Below are 21,146 nucleotides of genomic sequence, written 5' to 3'. Positions count from 1 at the left end.
TCTCTCTCCAAGGATGTAGTAACCTTGAAATCAATATTTTAAAAAAGAAATAGGAGAATAGAATTATGGACAGAGGGAAAGGGGAGAAGAGGGTGAGATGCAAGGAAAGAGTAACATGGAAATTTATATTACCATATGTAAAATAGATAGCCAATGGGAATTTGCTGTATGGCTCAGGAAACTCAAACAGGGGCTCTGTATCAACCTAGAGGGGAGGGATGGGGAGGGAGTTCCAAAAAGGAGGGGATATATGTATACCTTAGGCTGATTCATGTTGAGGTTTGACAGAAAACAGCAAAATTCTGTAAAGCAATAATCCTTCAATAAAAAATTAATTAATTAAAAAAATAAAACATATCTCAAAACAAACAAAAATAAAAGGAACAGGAAAATCACCAACTAGTTTGAAATTCAGCAATATACTTATAGAAATAACAATGTCAGTGCACCAAGAAGAAAACACATGGACATTAAATTCAGTAAATACTATCATAAGCAATAGCAGTCAAATACTTGAGGTGGAAGAAGAAGTCATCTTATTTCTCTTAACTGCTGAACATCCTCTTCCTTCTTATTTTGATGCAAGGAGCTAGAGGCATGTCCCACAACAAGAAGTGGATGCATGCATGTGCGCTAAGCCTCTTCAGTTGTGTCCCACTCTTCGTGGCCCTATGAACTGTGGCCCACCAGGCTCCTCTGTCCCTGGGAATTATCCAGGAAAGAATACTGGAGGGGGTTTCCATGCCCTCCTCCAGGGAACCTTCTCCATCTAGGGACAGAACCTGGGTCTCCTGTGTCTCCTGCATTGCAGACAGGTTCTTTACTACTGGCACCACCTGGGAAGACCCAAGGAATTGATGTGTGCATGCTAAGCCGCTTCAGTCACGTCTGACTCTTTGAGACCCTATGGATTGTAACCTGCTAGGCTCCTCTGTCCATGGGACCTTCCAGCAAGAATACTGGAGTGGGTTGCCATGCCTTTCTCCAGGGCATCTTCCCACTCCAGGGATTGAATCCATGGCTCGTTTCCCACATAGGAAGTCAGGTTCTTTACCACTAGCACCACCTGGGAAGCCCCAAGAAATGGATGCCTGTACTTAAATCGCCATGGTTAAGAGCAGGTGCTTGAATGGAAAAACATCAGGAAAACTATCACCCCATGTTCCCTCTCCATCTCTAGGCTGAGTGTCACAGGAAGGTTGTTATTTGTTCATCTCTCCTCACTCCACCATACGTTTGGCCAATTGCTTTGGGTCATGGCCTCCAGTCCCTCATTGGCTGCTACTGTGGAAACTGTGGCTACATTCTCTGTCACTGGACTATCCCATCATCCCTGCAAGTGTGCAATTCAGTCAGGATTTTTTTTTTAAGCAAAATGATCTAGGTTGCAAACAAAAAATAGGATCAGAGAAATCTGTATAAGGTAATTTAAAAAGATATGGCACTTGATTCCAGAAATCTAGAATTTTCTTATTTTACACTGTGTTTGAGTCCTATTTTACACAAGGAAGTGAATTGGGATTGAAGGAATAGAATGGGTAAATGTGATTTTTATATCTGCTACTGCTGGTGCAGTGGTAAAGAATCTGACTGCCAGTGCAGGAGATGAAAGAGACACAGCTTCTATCCCTTGGTCAGAAAGATCCCCTGGAGTAGGAAATGACAACGCAGTTCAGTATTCTTGCTTGGAAACTTTCAAGGAGACAGGAGCCTGGCGGGCTCCTGTCCATGGGGTCAGAAAGAGTTGGTCATGACTGAGTGACTGAGCACACACACACACACACACACACACACACACACACTGCTCTTTGTGAGCCTGCGTGCTACCTTGCTTCAGTGGTGCTCAACTCTTTGCAGACCCTATGGACTGTAGCCCACCAGGCTCCTCTCTCCATGGGACTGATTCTCCAGGAAAGAATACTGGAGAGGGTTGCCATCCCCTCCTCTCAGGGATCTTTATGACCCAGGGATGGACCCTGCCTCTCCTGCGACTCCTGCACTGAAGGCGGATTCTTTACTGGTGAGCCACCTGGGAAGACCACACTGTTTTGTTTTGTTTTTTCCTTCCTTTTTTTTAATTATTATTTTTTTAATTTTATTTTTTTACTTTACAATACTGTATTGGTTTTGCTTTATCAGTTGCTATACCCATATAAAAATCTCTGGATGATACCTAGATAGAGATGGGAGAATGAAAATGGAAAAGGCCAATGAAACTTTTTGGGAAAGAACTTTGACCATAAAGATCCCTAAAATCACTGAGAAACCACGAATAGAAATAACCATTTAGGAAAGTGACGAGTTGCAATATGTTAAGAAAAAAGGACACAATTTTCCATCGAAGAAATGACACAACCGACACATATTGAAGCAAAGTTAATGAGGTTTTTAATGTTTTCTTTGGGGTAGAAATGTTTTAAAGATTAAACGTAGGGCCTAAGGGGAGAACCCTTAAGTCTGGTTTGGGATGGTCAGACAGTCCTGGGGCAGTTCATCTGCAGAGGTGGTATCTGATGACCGACTTGGTGGCCTCGGACACGGCGTACTTGCCGAGCTCCCCAGGCAACAGAAGACGCACGGCTGTCTGGATGTCTTCGGTCATGATGGTGCAGCGCTTGTTGATGTGGGCCAGGCGCCCGGCCTCTTCGGCAATCCGCTCGAACATATCTTTCACAAACGAATCCAGGACGTTCACGGACTCACGGGAAAGACTCAGGCCTGTATGTACTTGCTTCAGCACCCTAGGGAAATAGGTAGCAAAGCTTGAGAAATTGCCCTGACGGCAGCGGCGGCGACGGCAACGGCGGCCCTTAGCTGTCTTCTGCTTTGCCTTTCTTGGTTCCGCATCATACGGCTCTGGTTTGGAGGTCTCGGCTTTCGCCATCTCCGTTTCAGAGGGCTCAGTTTCGGAGGTGCTGGTTTCTATGATGATCACGTCTTCCTCATGGCTGTCAGAGGATGGTGCAGACACGGTAGAGCCACCATTCTCCATAGCGCAGCCCAGAAGAACAGTGAGGCCGTTGATGACCGTTGGCCGAATTTATAGGCCCAGCTTTCCCTGACGTCACAGACACCGTCCATCTCTGATTGGATGCAAGGCAGGGAGGCCTGTTACTATGGCAGCCCATGTCACGTGACACCGGACGTCCCACCTCCCTACTCCTGCTATGCCCCTCCCCCATGTTTAACCCCCAGTCAGTCAAACTCCCCTCGTGGCTCTGACGGTAAAGTGTCTGTCTACAATGTGGGATACCTGGGTTCAATCCCTGGGTCGGGAAGATTCCATGGAGAAGGAAATGGCAACCCACTCCAGTACTCTTGCCTAGAAAAGCCCATGGGCGGAGGAGCCCGGTCTCCATTGGGTCGCAAAGAGTCGGACACGACCAAGCGACTTCACTTTCACTTTCAGCCAAACTCAGTGAAAGTCACCTAAATTGAAAAATGAAATAATCAGTTAAAGCTTCCTGAGAGAGTATGACAGACCTCCATAGTTCCAGTTCTTTCAGGCATCAGAGTGACTCGGGACACTTGGTGGACATTTTACTCCAACACAGAATCTTCTCCTGGTTGACCTACAGTGGCATGAGCAGAATGTTCTGGCTTCCTCGGCAGAGTGCTCCTGAAAATCATAGGAATGAAATGAACAGCTATTATCTCCAGGATTTATCAAAACCAGTGATCAGTATGAGGAGAACGACAAAATCCCATTCTCCAAATACAGAGCACAAACAGAAATAGGAATCCTTACACATACACACTAAAAATATGTAACATTTTGCAAATTATAAATTGTTCTCTTAAACCTTATTTAGGTCCCCCAAATACCACACATACTGGAATTGATTAATGATTTATAGTGGTTATTTCTCAAAAAATGATCAATCTTATTGCTGAAAGGCCACTAGGGTGAGAGAAAATGAATAAAAAATGAGAGAAATAAAACACCTAGAAATAGAGGGAGAGGGTGGGATGATTTGGGAGAATGACATTCTAACATGTATACTATCATGTGAATTGAATCGCCAGTCTATGTCTGACGCAGGATGCAGCATGCTTGGGGCTGGTGCATGGGGATGACCCAGAAAGTTGTTATGGGGAGGGAGGTGGGAGGGGGGTTCATGTTTGGGAATGCATGTAAGAATTAAAGATTTTAAAATTTAAAAAATAAAAAACTAAAATTAAAAAAAAATAAAATAAAAATAAAAATAAAAAAAATTAAAAAATCTAAAAAAAAAAAAAAAACACCTAGAAATAAAAGTACCTAAAAAGAAGATGAAGAGGAACTAAAAAGCCTCTTAATGAAAGTGAAAGAGGAGAGTGAAAAAGTTGGCTTAAAGCTCAACATTCAGAAAACTAAGATCATGGCATCTGGTCCCATCACTTCATGGCAAATAGATGGGGAAACAGTGGAAACAGTGTCAGACTTTCTTTTTTTGTGCTCCAAAATCACTGCAGATGGTGACTGCAGCCATGAAATTAAAAGACGCTTACTCCTTGGAAGAAAAGTTATGACCAACTTAGATAGCATATTCAAAAGCAGAGATATTACTTTGCCGACTAAGTTCCATCTAGTCAAGGCTATGGTTTTTCCAGTGGTCATGTATGGATGTGAGAGTTGGACTGTGAAGAAGGCTGAGTGCCGAAGAATTGATGCTTTTGAACTGTGGTGTTGGAGAAGACTCTTGAGAGTCCCTTGGACTGCAAGGAGATCCAACCAGTCCATTCTGAAGGAGATCAGCCCTGGGATTTCTTTGGAAGGAATGATGCTAAAGCTGAAGCTCCAGTACTTTGGCCACCTCATGGGAAGAGTTGACTCATGGGAAAAGACTCTGATGCTGGGAGGGATTGGGGGCAGGAGGAGAAGGGGACGACAGAGGATGAGATGGCTGGATGGCATCACCGACTCAATGGCCGTGAGTCTGAGTAAACTCTGGGAGTTGGTGATGGACAGGGAGGCCTGGTGTGCTGCGATTCATGGGGTCACAAAAAGTCGGACATGACTGAGCGACTGAACTGAACTGAACTGAAGGTAGTGAAAGACCTGTACTTAGAAAAAATAAGACCCTGATCAAAGAAAGTGAAGATAATACAAACAGAGGAATTGGAAGAATTCATATTGTTAAAATAAACATGCTATCCAAGGCAATTCACATACTCAATACAATTGCTATGAAAATACCAGGGCATTTTCTACAAAACTAGAACAGACAATTTTAAATTTTGTATGGAAAGATGAAAGACCCTGAATCGCCAAAACCATCTTAAGGAAGAAGATCAGAACTGGAGGAATCAGGTTCCCTGACTTTGAACTATATCAGAAAACTACATTAATCCAATCAGTATAGCACTGGCACAAAAACAGACATGTGGAACAGAAGAGAGAGCCCAGAAATAAACCTGTGTGCTTATGGTCAATTAATCTATAATAAAAAAGACAAGAATATACAGTGGAGAAAAGACAATCTCTTCAATAAGTGGTGCTGGGATAATTGGATAGCTACATTTTGGATAGCAAAGTAAAATGGGAACATTCTCTAACAGGATATACAAAAACAAACTCAAAATGAACTAAAGATCTAAATATAATACATATATTATGTAGGAAGTCATTTTAAGAAACAAAATCCATTAGATATTTTAATGAGCTGTGTTTCTTTCACATTTGTAAATTCAGAAATTCAATGAACATATCAGTTATAAAAAAAACATTAAAAATAAAAAACAATTGGGTTTTAAAGAGATAATTGGGACCACAAAGGTCTCTGATACAGAGGAACTCTAGGATGGAGAAGGGAAAAGCAGTCTGATGTTGAAGACTGGAAGGGGGAGTAACACTAGTACTTATTCACTTCAGTTGATGATTGAGGAAATAAGAGAGCCTAGTGAGCAATCACTGTGCAATGTTGTGGTTCACCGTAAAAGCAACATAAGGGAAATGGCTTCACGGCTGAGTTAACAACTGCAAGTCTCAACTCACGGATGATGGTGTTGATAGGATAGGCATACCTCATTCAGAAACCTTTTCAACATTACCATTGTTTATGGATTCACTTATAAAGAGGACCCCAACACAGCATAGAAGTTAAGTGCAACAAAAAATTCATGAAAAAAAACTCATTTCACACTGCCTAGAATCAGAAGTTTCTACCCTAACTCATTCAGATGCTCTAATGTCATTCTTTTCCAGCCCTTATTCTCTTGTTTTTGAAGTGGAAAACCTTCATGATTTTCAGCTCAACATCATAGGGATGGTGAGGGCATTCAGTCAGAGAAGCTAAAAAGTTCACGTTGACTCCATGTCAGCCAAAGAGGGACTCAAACTGGTAGCCGCAGTCACTGAGCCACACTACAGCGAGGTTATCCTGACTAAACCGATGATGGTCTTCCTGGGGTGTTCAGGTCTGGTGACAGTAGTGTAAGAAGTATGATTATTTATCTACTTTATTGTTCATTTTATAAAACTAATTAAGATCATTTAAATAGTATACAAGTCTTAGAAAATGGTCAAATAGTAAAGAATCCGCTTGCAATGCAGGAGACTCAGGTTTAATCCCTGGGTCCAGAAGATCCCCTGAAGTAGGCAATGGAATCCCACTCCAGTGTTCTTGCCTGGAAAATTCCATGGACAGAAGAGCGAGGCAGGCTACAGTCCATGGAGTCACAGAGAGTCAGACACGACTGAGCGACTAATGCTTTCAACACTTTCAAGTATTCTAGAGCTCCTGTACAAAATGCTGGTGATTAGGTCAATTAAACACATTCATTTATTGTCTCATACTTGTGGAGGCTCCAAGTCCAAATCAAAGTTTCATCCGAGTTGGATCTTATGCAAGGTGTGAATGCATAAGGGCCCTCCATTCCCGGCCACTTTCCTTGGCTTGTAAATAGCCGAAATCTCCCTATACCTCCCCACATTTTCTTCCCTATATGTATGTATCTATGTCTGATTTTCCCTTTTCCAGTTCATTTCAGTTGCTTAATTGTGTCTGACTCTTTGTGACCCCATGAAATGCAGCATGCCAGGCCTCCCTGTCCATCACCAACTCCCGGAGTCCATCCAAACACATGTCCATTGTGTCGGTTATGGCATCCAACCATCTCATCCTCTGTCGTCCTCTTCTCCTCCCACCCTTAATCTTTCCCAACATCAGGGTCTTTTCCAATGAGTCAGCTCTCCACATCAGGTGGCCAAAGTATTGGAGTTTCAGCTTCAACATCAGTCCCTCCAATGAACACCCAGGACTGATCTCCTTTAGGATAGACTGGTTGGATCTCCTTGCAGTCCAAGGGACTCTCAAGAGTCTTCTCCAACACCACAGTTCAAAAGCATCAATTCTTCGGTGCTCAGCTTTCTTTTAGTCCAACTCTCACATCCATACATGACTACTGGAAAAACCATATCTTGACTAGACGGACCTTTGTTGGCAAAGTAATGTCTCTGCTTTTGAATATGCTATCTAGGTTGGTCATAACTTTCCTTCCAAGGAGCAAGCGTCTTTCAATTTCATTGCTTCAGTCACCATCTGCAGTGATTTTGGAGCCCAGAAAAGTAAAGTCAGCCACTGTTTCCACTGTTTCCCCATCTTTTTGGCATGAAGTGATGGGACCGGATGCCATGATCTTAGTTTTCTGAATGTTGAGCTTTAAGCCTCTTTCACTTTCATCAAGAGACTCTTTCCCTATTTATTTGGATATAGCTCATTAGGATTAAGACCTATTCTAATGAACATATTTTAACTTGGTTACTTGGTAAATACTCTATCTCCAAATATGATCACATATGAGTATGAGTGTTTATGGCACAGATACATTAATTTTAGAGGCACAAAATCAGCCCATAAGATATGCATTTTCAACTAATTGTGGGCATATCTCCTGCCTCTTCCATCTTATTAAGAGAACAGTGGTGACCACTTAGGAGAAACAAGGTGGCCCCACCACAGTCATTTTCACAATTCTGTGAATGTTTAGTAATTTCATTTTAGTATTTTATTTCTTCTTCCCTCTGTGAGGGAGGAGATAATCTGTCATTCTCAATTGTTACAAACTATTCTTTACACCTACATTTGTAACTATTTCCTATTGTGTAGGATATAAGAGCCTTTAAAGTACACCACTCTCAGCCAAACATTGAGATAAAATCCTGATAATCCACGAAATCAAAATTTATTGAGCCCTTCAGGAAAGGGACAGGGCTCTACAGGGACAGAAAAAACAGAAGATTTTCCTTAAACTGGCAGAACTTCATGAGATAAAGAAAAAGAATTGAGGTCCTCATTTCACGCCAGTCAGAATGGCTGCTATCCAAAAGTCTACAAGCAATAAATGCTGGAGAGGGTGTGGAGAAAAGGGCACCCTCTTACACTGTTGGTGGGAATGCAAATGAGTACAGCCACTGTGGAGAACAGTGTGGAGGTTCCTTCAAAATCTGGAAATAGAACTGCCATATGACCCAGCAATCCCACTGCTGGGCATACACACCAAGGAAGCCAGAATTGAAAGAGACACGTGTACCCCAATGTTCATCACGGCACTGTTTACAATAGCCAGGACATGGAAACAACCTAGATGTCCATTGGCAGATGAATGGATAAGAAAGCTGTGGTGCATATACACAATTACTCAGCCATTGAAAAGAATGCATTTGAGTCAGTTCTAATGAGGTGGATGAAACTGGAGCCTATTATACAGAGTGAAGTAAGTCAGAACGAAAAACACCAATACAGTATACTAATGCATATATATGGAATTTAGAAAGATGGTAACAATTACCTTATATGTGAGACAGCAAAAGAGACACAGATGTATAGAACAGTCTTTTGGACTCTGTGGGAGAAGGCGAGGGTGGGATGATCTGAGAGACTAGCATTGAAACATGTATATTATCATATGTGAAACAGATCGCCAGTCCAGGTTCGATGCATGAGACAGGGTGCTCAGGGCTGGTGCACTGGGATGACCCAGAGGGATGGGATGGGGAGGGAGGTGGGAGGGGGGTTCAGGATGGGGAACACATGTACAGCCATGGCTGATTCATGTCAATGTATGGCAAAACACTCTACAATATTGTAATTAGCCTCCAATTAAAATAAATAAATTAAAAAAAAAGAATTTGGCAATAAGCCCCCTCAAGAAGTTCATTTCTTATTATTACTCTGTAATGTTGAAAATTAAAATGAAGGAATATGAAGGGAAAAAATCTTACTCTGCAACCTAAATTAAAATCAACTATGAAATCCAGTGCATACCTTATTGTTGCAGCAATTAGAAATTGGAGTATCCGCTGGGAAAAAAATTCAGAATTGTGCAGGTGACTTCTAGGAGAAACGTGTGAAATTTTCAAGTTCAAAAATGTGAACTTTTCAAGTCACACTTTGAAAAGAGTGACTTCAGAAAATGCCTTAATGTCTATGTTGCTAATAGTTGCTGCTTCAAAACATCAGTTTTTTTTCCTATGAATCAGAAATGCATTACCAAGCTGGATTTAGAAAAGGCAGAGGAACCAGAGATCAAATTGCCAACATCTGTTGGATCATCGAAAAAGAAAGAAAGGTCCAGAAAAATATCTACTTTTGCTTTATTGCGTATGCCAAAGCCTTTCACTGTGTGGACCACAGCAGACTGTGGAGAATTCTTCAAGAGATGGAAATACCAGACCCCCTTGTCTGCCTCCAGAGAAATCTGTATGCAGGTGAAGAAGCAACAGATAAAAATGTAAATGGAACAACAGACAGATTCCAAATCGGGAAAGGAGTATATCAAGGCTGTGTATTGTCACCCTGCTTATTTAACTTATATGTAGAGTACATCATGCAAAATGCTGGACTAGATGAAGCACAAGCTGGAATCAAGACTGCCGGGAGAAATATCAGTGAACTCAGATATGCAGATGACACCATCCTTATGGCAGAAAACGAAGAGGAAGTAAGAGCCTCTTGATGAAAGTGAAAGAGGAGACTGAAAAGGTTGGCTTGAAACTCAACATTCAGAAAGTGAAGATCATGGCATCTGGTCCCATCACTTCATGGCAAATAGATGGGTAAACAGTGGAAACAGTGGCAGACTTTATTTTGGGGGGCTCCAAAATCACTGCAGATGGTGATTGCAGCCATGAAATTAAAAGACGCTTACTCCTTGGAAGGAAAGTTATGACCAATCTAGATAGCATATTCAAAAGCAGAGACATTACGTTGTCAAACAAATGTCCATCTAGTCAAGGCTATGGTTTTTCCAGTAGTCATGTATGGATGTGAGAGTTGGACTGTAAAGAAAGCTGAGGGCCAAAGAATTGATGGTTTTGAACTGTGGTGTTGGAGAAGACTCTTGAGAGTCCCTTGGACTGCAAGGAGATCCAACCAGTCCATTCTAATGGAAATCAGTCCTGAACATTGATTGGAAGGACAGATGCTGAAGCTGAAACTCCAATACTTTGGCCACCTGATGGGAAGAATGGACTCGTTTTAAAAGACTGACGCTGGGGAAGATTGAAGGTGGGAGCAGAAGGGGACGACAGAGGATGAGATGGTTGGATGGTATCACTGACTCAATGGACATAAGTTTGAGTAAGCTCCATGAGTTGGTGATGGACAGGAAGGCCTGGCATGGTGCAGTCCATGGGGTTGCAAAGAGTTGGACACGACTGAGTGGCTGAACTGATGGTTATTTTTGCACACTGGTCCCAGAGCGATGGTCACTGCAAAAAGTAATTTCAAGATATCTAATACACTAAGACAGTTCTGTTTTTAGGTGATTTGGGTGTTTTGCATTTGTAGACACAGAAATGAAACAGGATAATTGTTGAAAGATGTTACAGATGCAGCATGATTGGTCTAGAGAGTGAAGACTGGGAGCGTAAGGGAGGACAACACCTAAGAAATCTAGAAAGAAAAGAAGAAAACTGGAATTTTGTCAATTGTTGTTGAAGATGGAAGGGGGAGTAGTGATTCTGATTATACACTTTAGTGGGCCCTTTTGGAGAGAAGGGCAGCTAGTACCCAATCGCGATCTAACAGTGTGGTTTACTGTGAAGAGGAAATGAGGGAAGTCCTTCACTGCTTGATCAACAAATTATAATCATTAATGCATGTAAAATAGTATTGATAGGTCAAATGTAAATTATAATCATTAATGCATGTAAAATAGTATTGATAGGTCAAATGTACCCCCATTGAAATTCTTTTCTCCATTACCTGTGTTATGCAATTCATTTGGAGTGTGGATTCAAAGACAGTGAATGAATTACTAAATCATTTTAAGGAAAAAAATTATTACAGATTCTAATCTAACTGGAAAAATCTTAAATCTTCTAACTGAATGGTCTATTCTAACTTGTTCTGGTGAACTGTTTCTTCTCTTGTCCAGGCTTTACTCTTCTAATTTTGAAAATGACAGCCTTAGTGATATTTCCCTCAGATGATGGGACGTCCAATCAGAGAAGTGCAAGGGCAACTCTTCTATGAGTCAGCCAATCAGAGATTGGCCTGAGTGAGCCACAGCCATTGGTCTGAAATTCAAGCCACTTTTCTCGCGCCCAAGCAGTACATCCCTTCCTGGATGTTCACCTTTGGTAACAGGGACGGTGTCAGGTGCCATTCGTTGCCTGCACTGTCTTTGCTGAATTGCTTGAATGATTCTAATTGTGGTCATTTAATAATATCATATTAGTTACCTGGGATGATGTACAAAATACCTGAGATTGGTTTACTTGAGATACTTAGGGTCTCACATATCTGGAGGTGAAAGTTCAAATCAAGATGACAGCTAATTTGGGTCCTTCAGAGTGGTATGAAGAAAGCATCTGTTCCAGTCTTCTCATCTTGGCTTGTCAAAATTGCAAAGAGACCCTTACATTTGTTCAGTTTCCTCCCTATGGGAGAGTCTCTGTGTCCATATTTCCTCTTTTTATATGGCTATAGGTCATTTTGGATTGGGGGGCATCCTAATGAATATAGTTGAACTTCATTCCTCCAGGTTAGATTGTATCTCATAAACAATCACATGTCAGGTACTAGGGTTTAGGACAAAAGCATAGGAATTTTAGGGAGAATGAATTCAACTCACATAAGACATGAATTTTGAGTTATAGGCGGGCATATCTCCTCCCACTTCCATTATATTAAGAGCACATTGGTGTTTTTCACACATAAACTGTGGTTTGATGCTTACCAGGTGGTGTAGTTACAGTTTCATTTTTCTAAGCCATGTAAGCATGAAATATTGATGGAAAGTCTTATTAAACTTTTTAATTTTGATAAATCAAAGTTTTCAAATAAGTCAGCAGTCTGTGATAAACTTGAATTTTCATAATATGTATCCTTTAGTGGCTGTTCCATTGTAAATTATTTCAGAATTCAGTGAATTAAAGCAGCAATTATTTATCACTTCTCATGTATCGGTGGGCTGGCTGAATGCTTCTGTTGATCTGTCTGGTATGAATCAGTATTCATTTTGTATCAGAATACTGTAATCAGTATTCTATTTGTAGCTCCCTCTTTTTTTCATGGTTCCTTGTACACTTTATATCACATTGCTTCAAAATTAATAGTGTACGTGTAGGACTTTTCTCTGTTTGGTAAAATTGCTGTTTGGTTATAAGCAATGTTTTCTAGATTCTCCTATAACAATAATAAAAAAGAGAACAGTAGTGACTGCTGCTGAGCTCAGTAGCTCAGTCGTGTCCAACTCTTGGCAACCCTATGGACTACATGTAGCCTGCCAGGCTCCTCTGTCCATTGAATTTTCCAGGCAAGAATACTGGAGTGGGTTGTCATTTCCTTCTCTAGCACTAACTTATGGGAAAATAAGGTGACTGCACTCATGTAATTTTCCTCAACTATTTGAAGACTGAATAGTTGTATTTACTTTAAAAACGTTTCTCACTGTCCATCTCAGAAGTGACGGAACATACACTTTCAAGTCAGTCCTTACAAATGCTTTAAAATATTAATTATCATTTGCATTAAACATTGATTATATTCTGTTATATTTAGTATCTGTTATTTGCTTGTAAAATAAGTTTTAAATATCTCTATTGATTAGGATTTTTAAACCTCAAAAGGATGACACTCAGTCAGACAGTGAGACAAATGATGGATAACCTACAGAAATCAAAACTATTTTTGAGGCCTTGAGAAAAGGGACATCCCTGTCCTGAAGGGACAAAACAGCAACTTTTTAACATTTCAGAAACCCACAAACTCAGGAGAAAGAAATGGGCAAAGCAGGATACTAGAGAGCTTAACCACTTTGAGTGTGTGCTGGCGAAGAGGACCATTTCCTGATCAAGGAGGACTCTAAAGGCCCCCCCCCCTTTTTTTTTTTTTTTTTTTTTGGTCCACAGTAGAACTCTGTTCTGCCATTACTTCTGAAAAGTGTCTTGGGGACATTATACTAAGGATTATAACAGGTAAGCCACTGGAATGGGAATGTAACATATGCTTGAATATCATAAGAATCTTATGAAAATACTTCCAAAACATTGACTTCCAAGGAGACCAGGAAAAGCTATCACCAGAGGACCTGCAAAGAGGTATTTACCTCTTTGTAGTACCTCAGGATGCTCTTACACACCTGGAACAAAATTTTGGATGAGAAGAACTCTTGGTAAAGCTCAAGGACGACTGAATCACAGGAAATTTAATAAAGAGTGAAACAGTGGGGGTTGATGCTGAGGAGACTAAGGCCAAATAAGCACATATGTTATCTGACTTCAGTAGGTATTCAAGGAGAAAGGACACCTGGTGAACACTCATAATTTAACACTGGAGTTTGCGGAAAAGACAACATTTGGAAAGAACTTTATGTTTAATAACAAAAGATGAGCAAGAACTTGGAGAAAATAGTATTAATAGGGTAAATATACCCCATTCAAACCTTGATGACAGTATTTGTATCATAGAATTCATTTGGAAATAAAGTCAAGGTCCCAAACCCAGTGCTAAAATAAGTACAGCAAAATGTTCCAGAAGCAAAACATATCCAAAGTGGAGGAAACTGAAGTTACTTTTATGACTGGTTCAGATCAATCTTATTTGTTTTTTTCCTGAAAAGCACATCCTCCTGTTTTGGAAAATTGGGAGCCTTCATGGCTTGCATCTCTGTATTATGACGATGCTGGAAGCATCCAATCAGAGCAGCTCAAGTGCCACTTGGGACTGGGTCAGCCAATGAAAAGCCTGCAGCTCCTGAGGCACAACCCTTCACTCAAAGTGGGAACACTGTCCTGGGCTGAAGCAATAGGAGTCTTAATGGCACCTGCAGCCTTTGATATTGAGGTAGGCAAGGGATGTGGTTCCTGGCCATTGGGCCAAAATGTTATAGTGTGACACAGGATACACCAATCACAGCCTTCTGGGGAGGTTGGCCTAGATTATGGAGTGTATTGGTATGGTTCACTCCGTGTGGTTTGTCTCTTGGCTGCTGTTTAATCATGGTGCTTTAATGATATGAATTCAGAGACTGTCCTGGATATGTCTTTTGTCCCTTGCATCAAAAAATGGCAAGAATTTGACTGCTAATATTTCAGGTAAGATTTTTAAATTCTTAGTTGTAAATGGAACTCTTCAGATATTGAATGGTAAGATTTCACCACTGTAACTTTCCAGTACATTTTCTAGGAATAAAATCCAGCTTTCCCCACTTCATGACTGACATCATCTTTTTAACAGTAGAATTGCCTGTCCCTTAAATGTCCAAGAGGAAACACCATAGGAAGCCTAATCATTGGGAATGAAACCACACTCATGAGTCCCATTTCTTCAATTCTTTCAAAGTCTTATTTTTGGTTCAATTTCTTATTTCTACATAAGTATATTTTAAAAATACCTTTGACTGCATTATTGTATATTCTTGAAAGTTATATGACTTTATTTTTTGTGTGTTTCTCCCTTATTGGTTCCCTTTTTCACCCCATGGTGGCTTCTTAAACAATGAGGTAACATTTTTTTTCCCCCAAACAAGTACTCTTATATACATTCACCATGTGGGTTATTTTTCAGAACCTAAATTATGTCAACATTTTTTTAAATTTTGTATATGCTAAATATTTTTAATAATTTGATACCAGCATATTTCAGTTTGTGTTCTCTGCATAGAGACTCTGATTTTGCCATTTCTCTTTCCTGATGTCATGAGAGTTTTGATCAGGCCTGGAGAAAATACTAGGCCAGTTATCTCCATGATTTCCAAGAGCACTACTCTGTGTACAAGGAGCTGACTTTGCACTTCTATGTCCATCTGTGTCTAGCAGGTTGTGGAGCACTTTTTCATTAATTTTGGCATTTCTTTAAACGTCATATGTGAATTATTTTCTTAACAATATCATTGAGAGTTGATCAGATATGTTTCCTTCCTGGCTCTTTCCATCAAGGGCTCGATCCTCACCTCCAGAGAGATCCTCTGCACAGATCCTCTCCAGATAACACTCTGCACCTGGTACTGCCAGTGGAGATTGGTGAGCACAATGTGTCTGAGGCCACCAGGGCTGCCATCAGATACGCCACCCACAGATGAGCTGCCTCAGGATCACCTCAACATCAGAAATTGAAGGTATTTTTTTCTTTTTTTTTAACAGCCACTCCCTTGGTGGGAAAAACTTGTAGCTCTCAAAAATAGGATGTGTTCCGGTTTTCGGACCTGTGCCATTTCCCCATCTTGGAAAATCTTTAATGGTGAAGGAAACACTATCTCACATTATCAGATCTACAGAAAAATGGCTCTAGTGCAGTTTTTAAAAGGAAAATCATGTATTTTCCCTAAGCATATATGACCTCACCACTCTCTTAATGGTCATTCTATTAGTCATCAGTCTAGGTCTGCTTTTTGGGGTCTTTATCATTAAAATTATTTTCATAACAGCTTCACTTATTTTTTACTCTCACTTTCCCACCTAGTGCAGCAGTATCGTCCAGAGTTTTAAAAATTCATGCCTCAGTTCAGTTCAGTTCAGTTGCTCAGTCGTGTCCGACTCTTTGTGACCCCATGAATCGCAGCAGGCCAGGCCTCCCTGTCCATCACCAACTCTCCGAGTTTACCCAAACTCACGTCCATCGAGTCAGTGATGCCATCCAGCCATCTCATCCTCTGTCGTCCTCTTCTCCTCCTGCCCCCAATCCCTCCCAGCATCAGGGTCTTTTCCAATGAGTCAACTCTTCACATGAGGTGGCCAAAGTGTTGGAGTTTCAGCTTCAGCATCAGTCCTTCCAATGAACACCCAGGACAGATCTCCTTTAGGATGGACTGGTTGGATTTTCCTTGCAGTCCAAGGGACTCTCAAGAGTCTTCTCCAACACCACAGTTCAAAAGCATCAATTCTTCGGTGCTGAGCTTTCTTCACAGTCTCGCTCTCACATCCATACATGACCACTGGAGAAACCATAGCCTTGACTAGACAGACCTTAGTCGGCAAAGTAATGTCTCTGCTTTTGAATATGCTATCTAGGTTGGTCATAACTTTCCTTCCAAGGAGTAAGCGTCTTTTAATTTCATGGCTGCAATCACCATCTGCAGTGATTTTGGAGCCCCCCAAAAGAAAGTCCGACACTGTTTCCACTGTTTCCCCATCTATTTCCCATGAAGTGATGGGACTGGATGCCATGATCTTTGTTTTCTGAATGTTGAGCTTTAAGCCAACTTTTTCACTCTCCTCTTTCATTTTCATCAGGAGGCTTTTTAGTTCCTCTTCACTTTCTGCCATAAGGGTGGTGTTATCTGCATATCTGAGGTGATTGATATTTCTCCCACCAATCTTGATTCCAGCTTGTGCTTCTTCCAAAATTCATGCCTAGCATTCCTCAAAACTTTCAAATCATAATGCTCTCAGAAAATAGTCTTGTCATCTCCCTACTCTAAATAGGAGTGACAGTAGCATTTTATCAGCAAACATTATATTTGGTTATCCCTTGATGTCCATGTTTTTTCACAATACCGTTTTTGGTTTCAAAACATGTTAGTTACCTAAGAGATATCAAACATGCACTAGAGTCATTTTAACAGCGACTGAGAGTCACACATCTTTTGTCTTTCTGCTTATTCATATAAATCACTAACATTTTTCCACTCTTATATCACGTTAGCATTCTGGGGAGGAAATACCTTACTGAGGTAGGTTTCCTGGGCCATTAATTAGGTCCTTTCCCACACAGACTCATGAGGACGGCGGCCAGCATTGTCAGAGCTCTGTTTTCTCATGACTTCTCTACCCTTGGCCACTGGATTCCTTCAACAGTCCCTGAAGTCCTACTGTGTCCTGGGGGTTTCAATTTCCTTGTAGAAGTCCACACCCAGGGCCTAGCTAGACTCTGATTTAAGGCAAAGCCGGGGCTACTGGAGTGGGCATGAACCCATACCTAGTCTTTTATCACGTGTTTTTGTTAGAGTCCTCAATTCTCCATGCTCCACATATTTCATGCACAGCTGTGCTGAGAGGGTATCTGAATTCAGCGGCACTGGCTCCCAAGTAGAGCACATTCTGCGTTCCAGGCATACTTCTACCCCTGATTCTTGACTGCTCCCGGACCAACACACTAGAATGTACACAAAAGCCTCAAAAGCACCTTTACAATGTGTTTCTCCTATATTCTGTCTCATGGAGAGGTGTGCTACTCCGCTCAGGTCGACCTCAAATCTCACGCAGGAGCACCTGCCCAGCAGGTATGCCAGGGTTGCACAGGGACATGATGTGTGAAGCTGTTCGCCTCTTCATAGGGATGATCACTGTATAATTTCTTGTCCAATTATGCAGACCCTTTTGAGAGTCAAAGGACCACTACAAAGAATTGTGCTGGGACAACAGGGAAAATCAGGGCATGTGGACACACTTCAAGGGAAAAAACCTGGGGAAAGAGTAAAGACATCACTTGGAACTGGGGAATTAAAGAGCATTAGGGGTGAGTGGGTGGAGAAGGAGTGCACCCCACTCCAGTACTCTTGCCTGGAAAATCCGATAGATGGAGGAGCCTGGAAGGTTGCAATCCATGGGGTTGCTGAGGATCGGACACTACTGAGCAACTTCGCTTTCACTTTTCACTTTCATGCACTGGAGAAGGAAGTGACAACCCACTCCAGTGTTCTTGCCTGGAGAATCCCAGGGACGGGGGAGCCTGGTGGGCTGCCGTCTGTGGGGTCACACAGAGTCAGACACGACTGAAGTGACTTAGCAGCAGCAGGGGTGAGTGGGAAAAGGAGAATGCCTCACTCCTCCAAGTTTTGTTCTCCTCGGAATTCGAGTGCATTTGATCTCTAGAGACAAATAGTACTGCATAGCACACGAACAGGGAATAGACACACAAGAGGGTGGCAGTGTCTGTTTGGGTCCTGGAAATACTTTGAGCAGTGTGACTATAATCAGCAGTAAGAGTGATTAAGGACAGAAGTTTGGGAGTCCAGTTAGACCTGGATTGAAACACCAGCTGTCCTCCTAGATGCGGTGCTTTGGATAAGTGACTTGACCTCTCTGAACCTCACTTTCCTCCTCTGTGGAAGAGGGTCTATAAGACTGTTGTGAGGACTCAGTGAATTAAGGCAGATGGAATGCCACGTTTCCTCGGTGTCTTTGGGCACTGCCAGCTCAGGTCTCTGGGCCAGCTGTTCCTCCTCACTCCAGTGAAAATTCGCCCCTCGCCCTCTCCCTTCCTAATCTTATTCACCTTCCCAGTCTTGGCTCCAATCCTACCTCCTCTATGAAGATGACTTCACGACCCCAGCCTACTGTAACTCCCCTAACCTTCAGCGTCTTCACCTGCACATGTAAAAAGGGTATAGTATTGACAGTGCCCCTACAGGGGGGCTGGGATCAGGACTGAATGAGAGTGTAGACGAAGCCTGACAAGTGCAGTGTCTGGTAAAGGCCTACGGTGGGTTCTCAGGCTGTTTCTCTTCCCATTCCCTGAACCTTCATGACGGTCATCATGGCTGTGATCAGGTGCAGCCTTCTATAGGCAAACACTCAGCTCTTCGTTCATTTGTAATGTCATAGAGTTTGGGGGGGTCACATTTTAACCCTCCTCACTCTTCAGGAGCCAGCTCCACACAAATCGCCATAGAAAACCTTTTTTATTTGAGCACTTTAGGATTCTAGGTAGCAGGCACTCTGCTGGATATGTTATGCACATCTATCTAGTACTTACACTCTGTTCTTATATTTTCCCCACAGGACAAGCAGGTGAAAGTCTCCCTGTCAAGAAGACTGAGGCTCTGAGACATTTGGTTAAGTACAACCCAAGCTCCCCACATAAGTAAGTGTCCTGGCCGGAAATCAAGTCTGAGTTGACTTCTATGTGAGACTAAATGAACGATGAACGGCTCTGAATGGGTGGGTGGGAGGACAGAGAGAAGTAGACACCAGAGGAGGGACACCTGCACCCTTACTTGGACTTGCAGAGGGAGGCTGCTTGACAAAAACCTTTACATAATAAAAGAAGTTGGATTCAGTGGGTCCCCAGCCATTTTCAAGAGAAATTGTTAAACAAACAGGGGTTAAACAAACATCCATTGAAGAGGATCATTAGCCTGAAAAGGCTTGCACTCTCTTGTAATCAAGGCAGAGCATTTCCCTCCAATAGGTCCTTGGTAAAAATGAGGACTGTTTATCAAGCCTGCAGTGGATTATTAGGTGTGGAGACAACTTCTGCTGCACGCCTGCATCACGTGTGGTGATGGAGAGAGCAGAGGGTATTTTACATTTCATTCGGTGGACTCCAAATTTGTATGCCTTTACACTGGCCTGAGAACCCATGATAATGATCTCACAGTCTAAAAGGCTGGTAATCCTCAGCAAAACACAATGCCAACACTTCCAGCCATTGGCCTGAGGGAATCAGGGTGGCGGGACTGTGCTCAGCTAGGACTTGCCCAGCCACTAGAGGCAGGTCTCCTACAGGTGAGTGCTTTAGGGGTCTATGAACTGTCTCATTGGGCCCGCCAGATGTTCCAGAGGCCTCCCACACTAAGACACGGCGAAGAGCCCATCCTTGGCTGAGTTCTAGGTTCCAGCTCTCCTCCTGCCTTGGCTGCCAGACATTAGCCTTAGCGGGGGAGCAAGGATCACCCAGACTCTCCCCTGCCTTGACTGGCTGGCCTCAGGAGCATCCTACCCATTCCCTGCTTCTCCTCACTGTAGCCTCCCCTAAGCCCTGCTTAGGGAAGCCTCAGGATACAAGGAGCAAGGAACTTTCCACGGGTGTCAGGGAGAGACCTGAGCTCTGATCCTGGCACACTTGTGTCCTGAACTGGGTGAGGCATGGAAGTTGACTCAACATTCTACTAATGGATCTATTCTTTGTCCATCAGCAACATAAACAGCACTCACCTCCCAGGCTTTTAGAGATCCTTTAGAAGGGTTATCATGTGCCTGCTCCCAACTTCCCAGAACCGGGGAAAGGTGAACTCTCAGAAAGGCAATAAAACTGTCAAATCTGTGTGAAGTCATCCATGCAAACTGTGCAACATTATGTCACAGTATTATTTTCTTTCTTCTTCTGGGCAACAGGATAAAAATTGGTAACTGCTTATTAGTACAGAGAAAAAAAGAAAAAAGTGCTATGGCCACTTTCAAGTCATTTTCAGTTCTCCAACCAGAGTATTTTAATTATGCTATCCTCATGAAGTGCAGGAAATTTCATTGTAGGCTTTAGAGCCCACCTGCATTCATTTAGTCAACAAACATTTACTGACTACCTATGACATCAGGCACTGCTAGCTGCTGGGAATCACAAAAGCACAAGCTGACTCTGTGAACTGGCTAGTGACTAGAAAACAGAAGCAGATACTTTCGACAGATATTGAAAGTATATTAAATGTTGTGACAGAGCTGTGTCCAGGTCGTTTGAGGAGCATAGCAGGAGGGAATCCATCCCAGATAGGGGGTAGTCAGGAAAACATGTGGTTAGAGGGGAAGCAGAAATAACCCTCAGTGTCTGGCATCTCATGTTGGAGGTGGAGATGTTGGTAGGAGAAGGGAATCTAGGATTCATTTCCTTTTATTTTAAACAATTCTCTGTCCAGTAGGATAATTCAGAGAAGCATAGTTTCTAGGTGCCTCAGATATGCTCTAGAAATGAAAGGGTGATATGACATTGGAATGAGATTCCAGAGACCAGCCAGGTTCCTGGAGTCAAATCTAGTCAGTAGCTCTGTGACCTTGTGTAAAG

General features: G+C 42.2%; 1 protein-coding gene across 1 annotated transcript; it reads right to left on the bottom strand.

Moving 5' to 3' along the window:
* Window positions 1-2,491: 2,491 nt before the first annotated feature.
* Window positions 2,492-2,992, bottom strand: LOC138930859 (histone H2B 1/2-like). The gene has a single exon (XM_070291250.1). It carries the CDS (start codon window positions 2,990-2,992, stop codon window positions 2,492-2,494), a length of 501 nt encoding a protein of 166 aa, XP_070147351.1.
* Window positions 2,993-21,146: the final 18,154 nt, after the last annotated feature.

The sequence above is a fragment of the Ovis canadensis genome, chromosome X (assembly GCF_042477335.2).
Source record: "Ovis canadensis isolate MfBH-ARS-UI-01 breed Bighorn chromosome X, ARS-UI_OviCan_v2, whole genome shotgun sequence".
Taxonomy (NCBI): Eukaryota; Metazoa; Chordata; class Mammalia; order Artiodactyla; family Bovidae; genus Ovis; species Ovis canadensis.
The sequence above is the reverse complement of the archived record's forward strand: the minus strand, read 5'-3'. Positions and strand labels throughout refer to the sequence as shown.

Excerpts from the sequence above, each read along its gene's own strand:
- LOC138930859 (XM_070291250.1), bottom strand. The coding sequence starts at position 2,992 with ATGGAGAATGGTGGCTCTACCGTGTCTGCACCATCCTCTGACAGCCAT.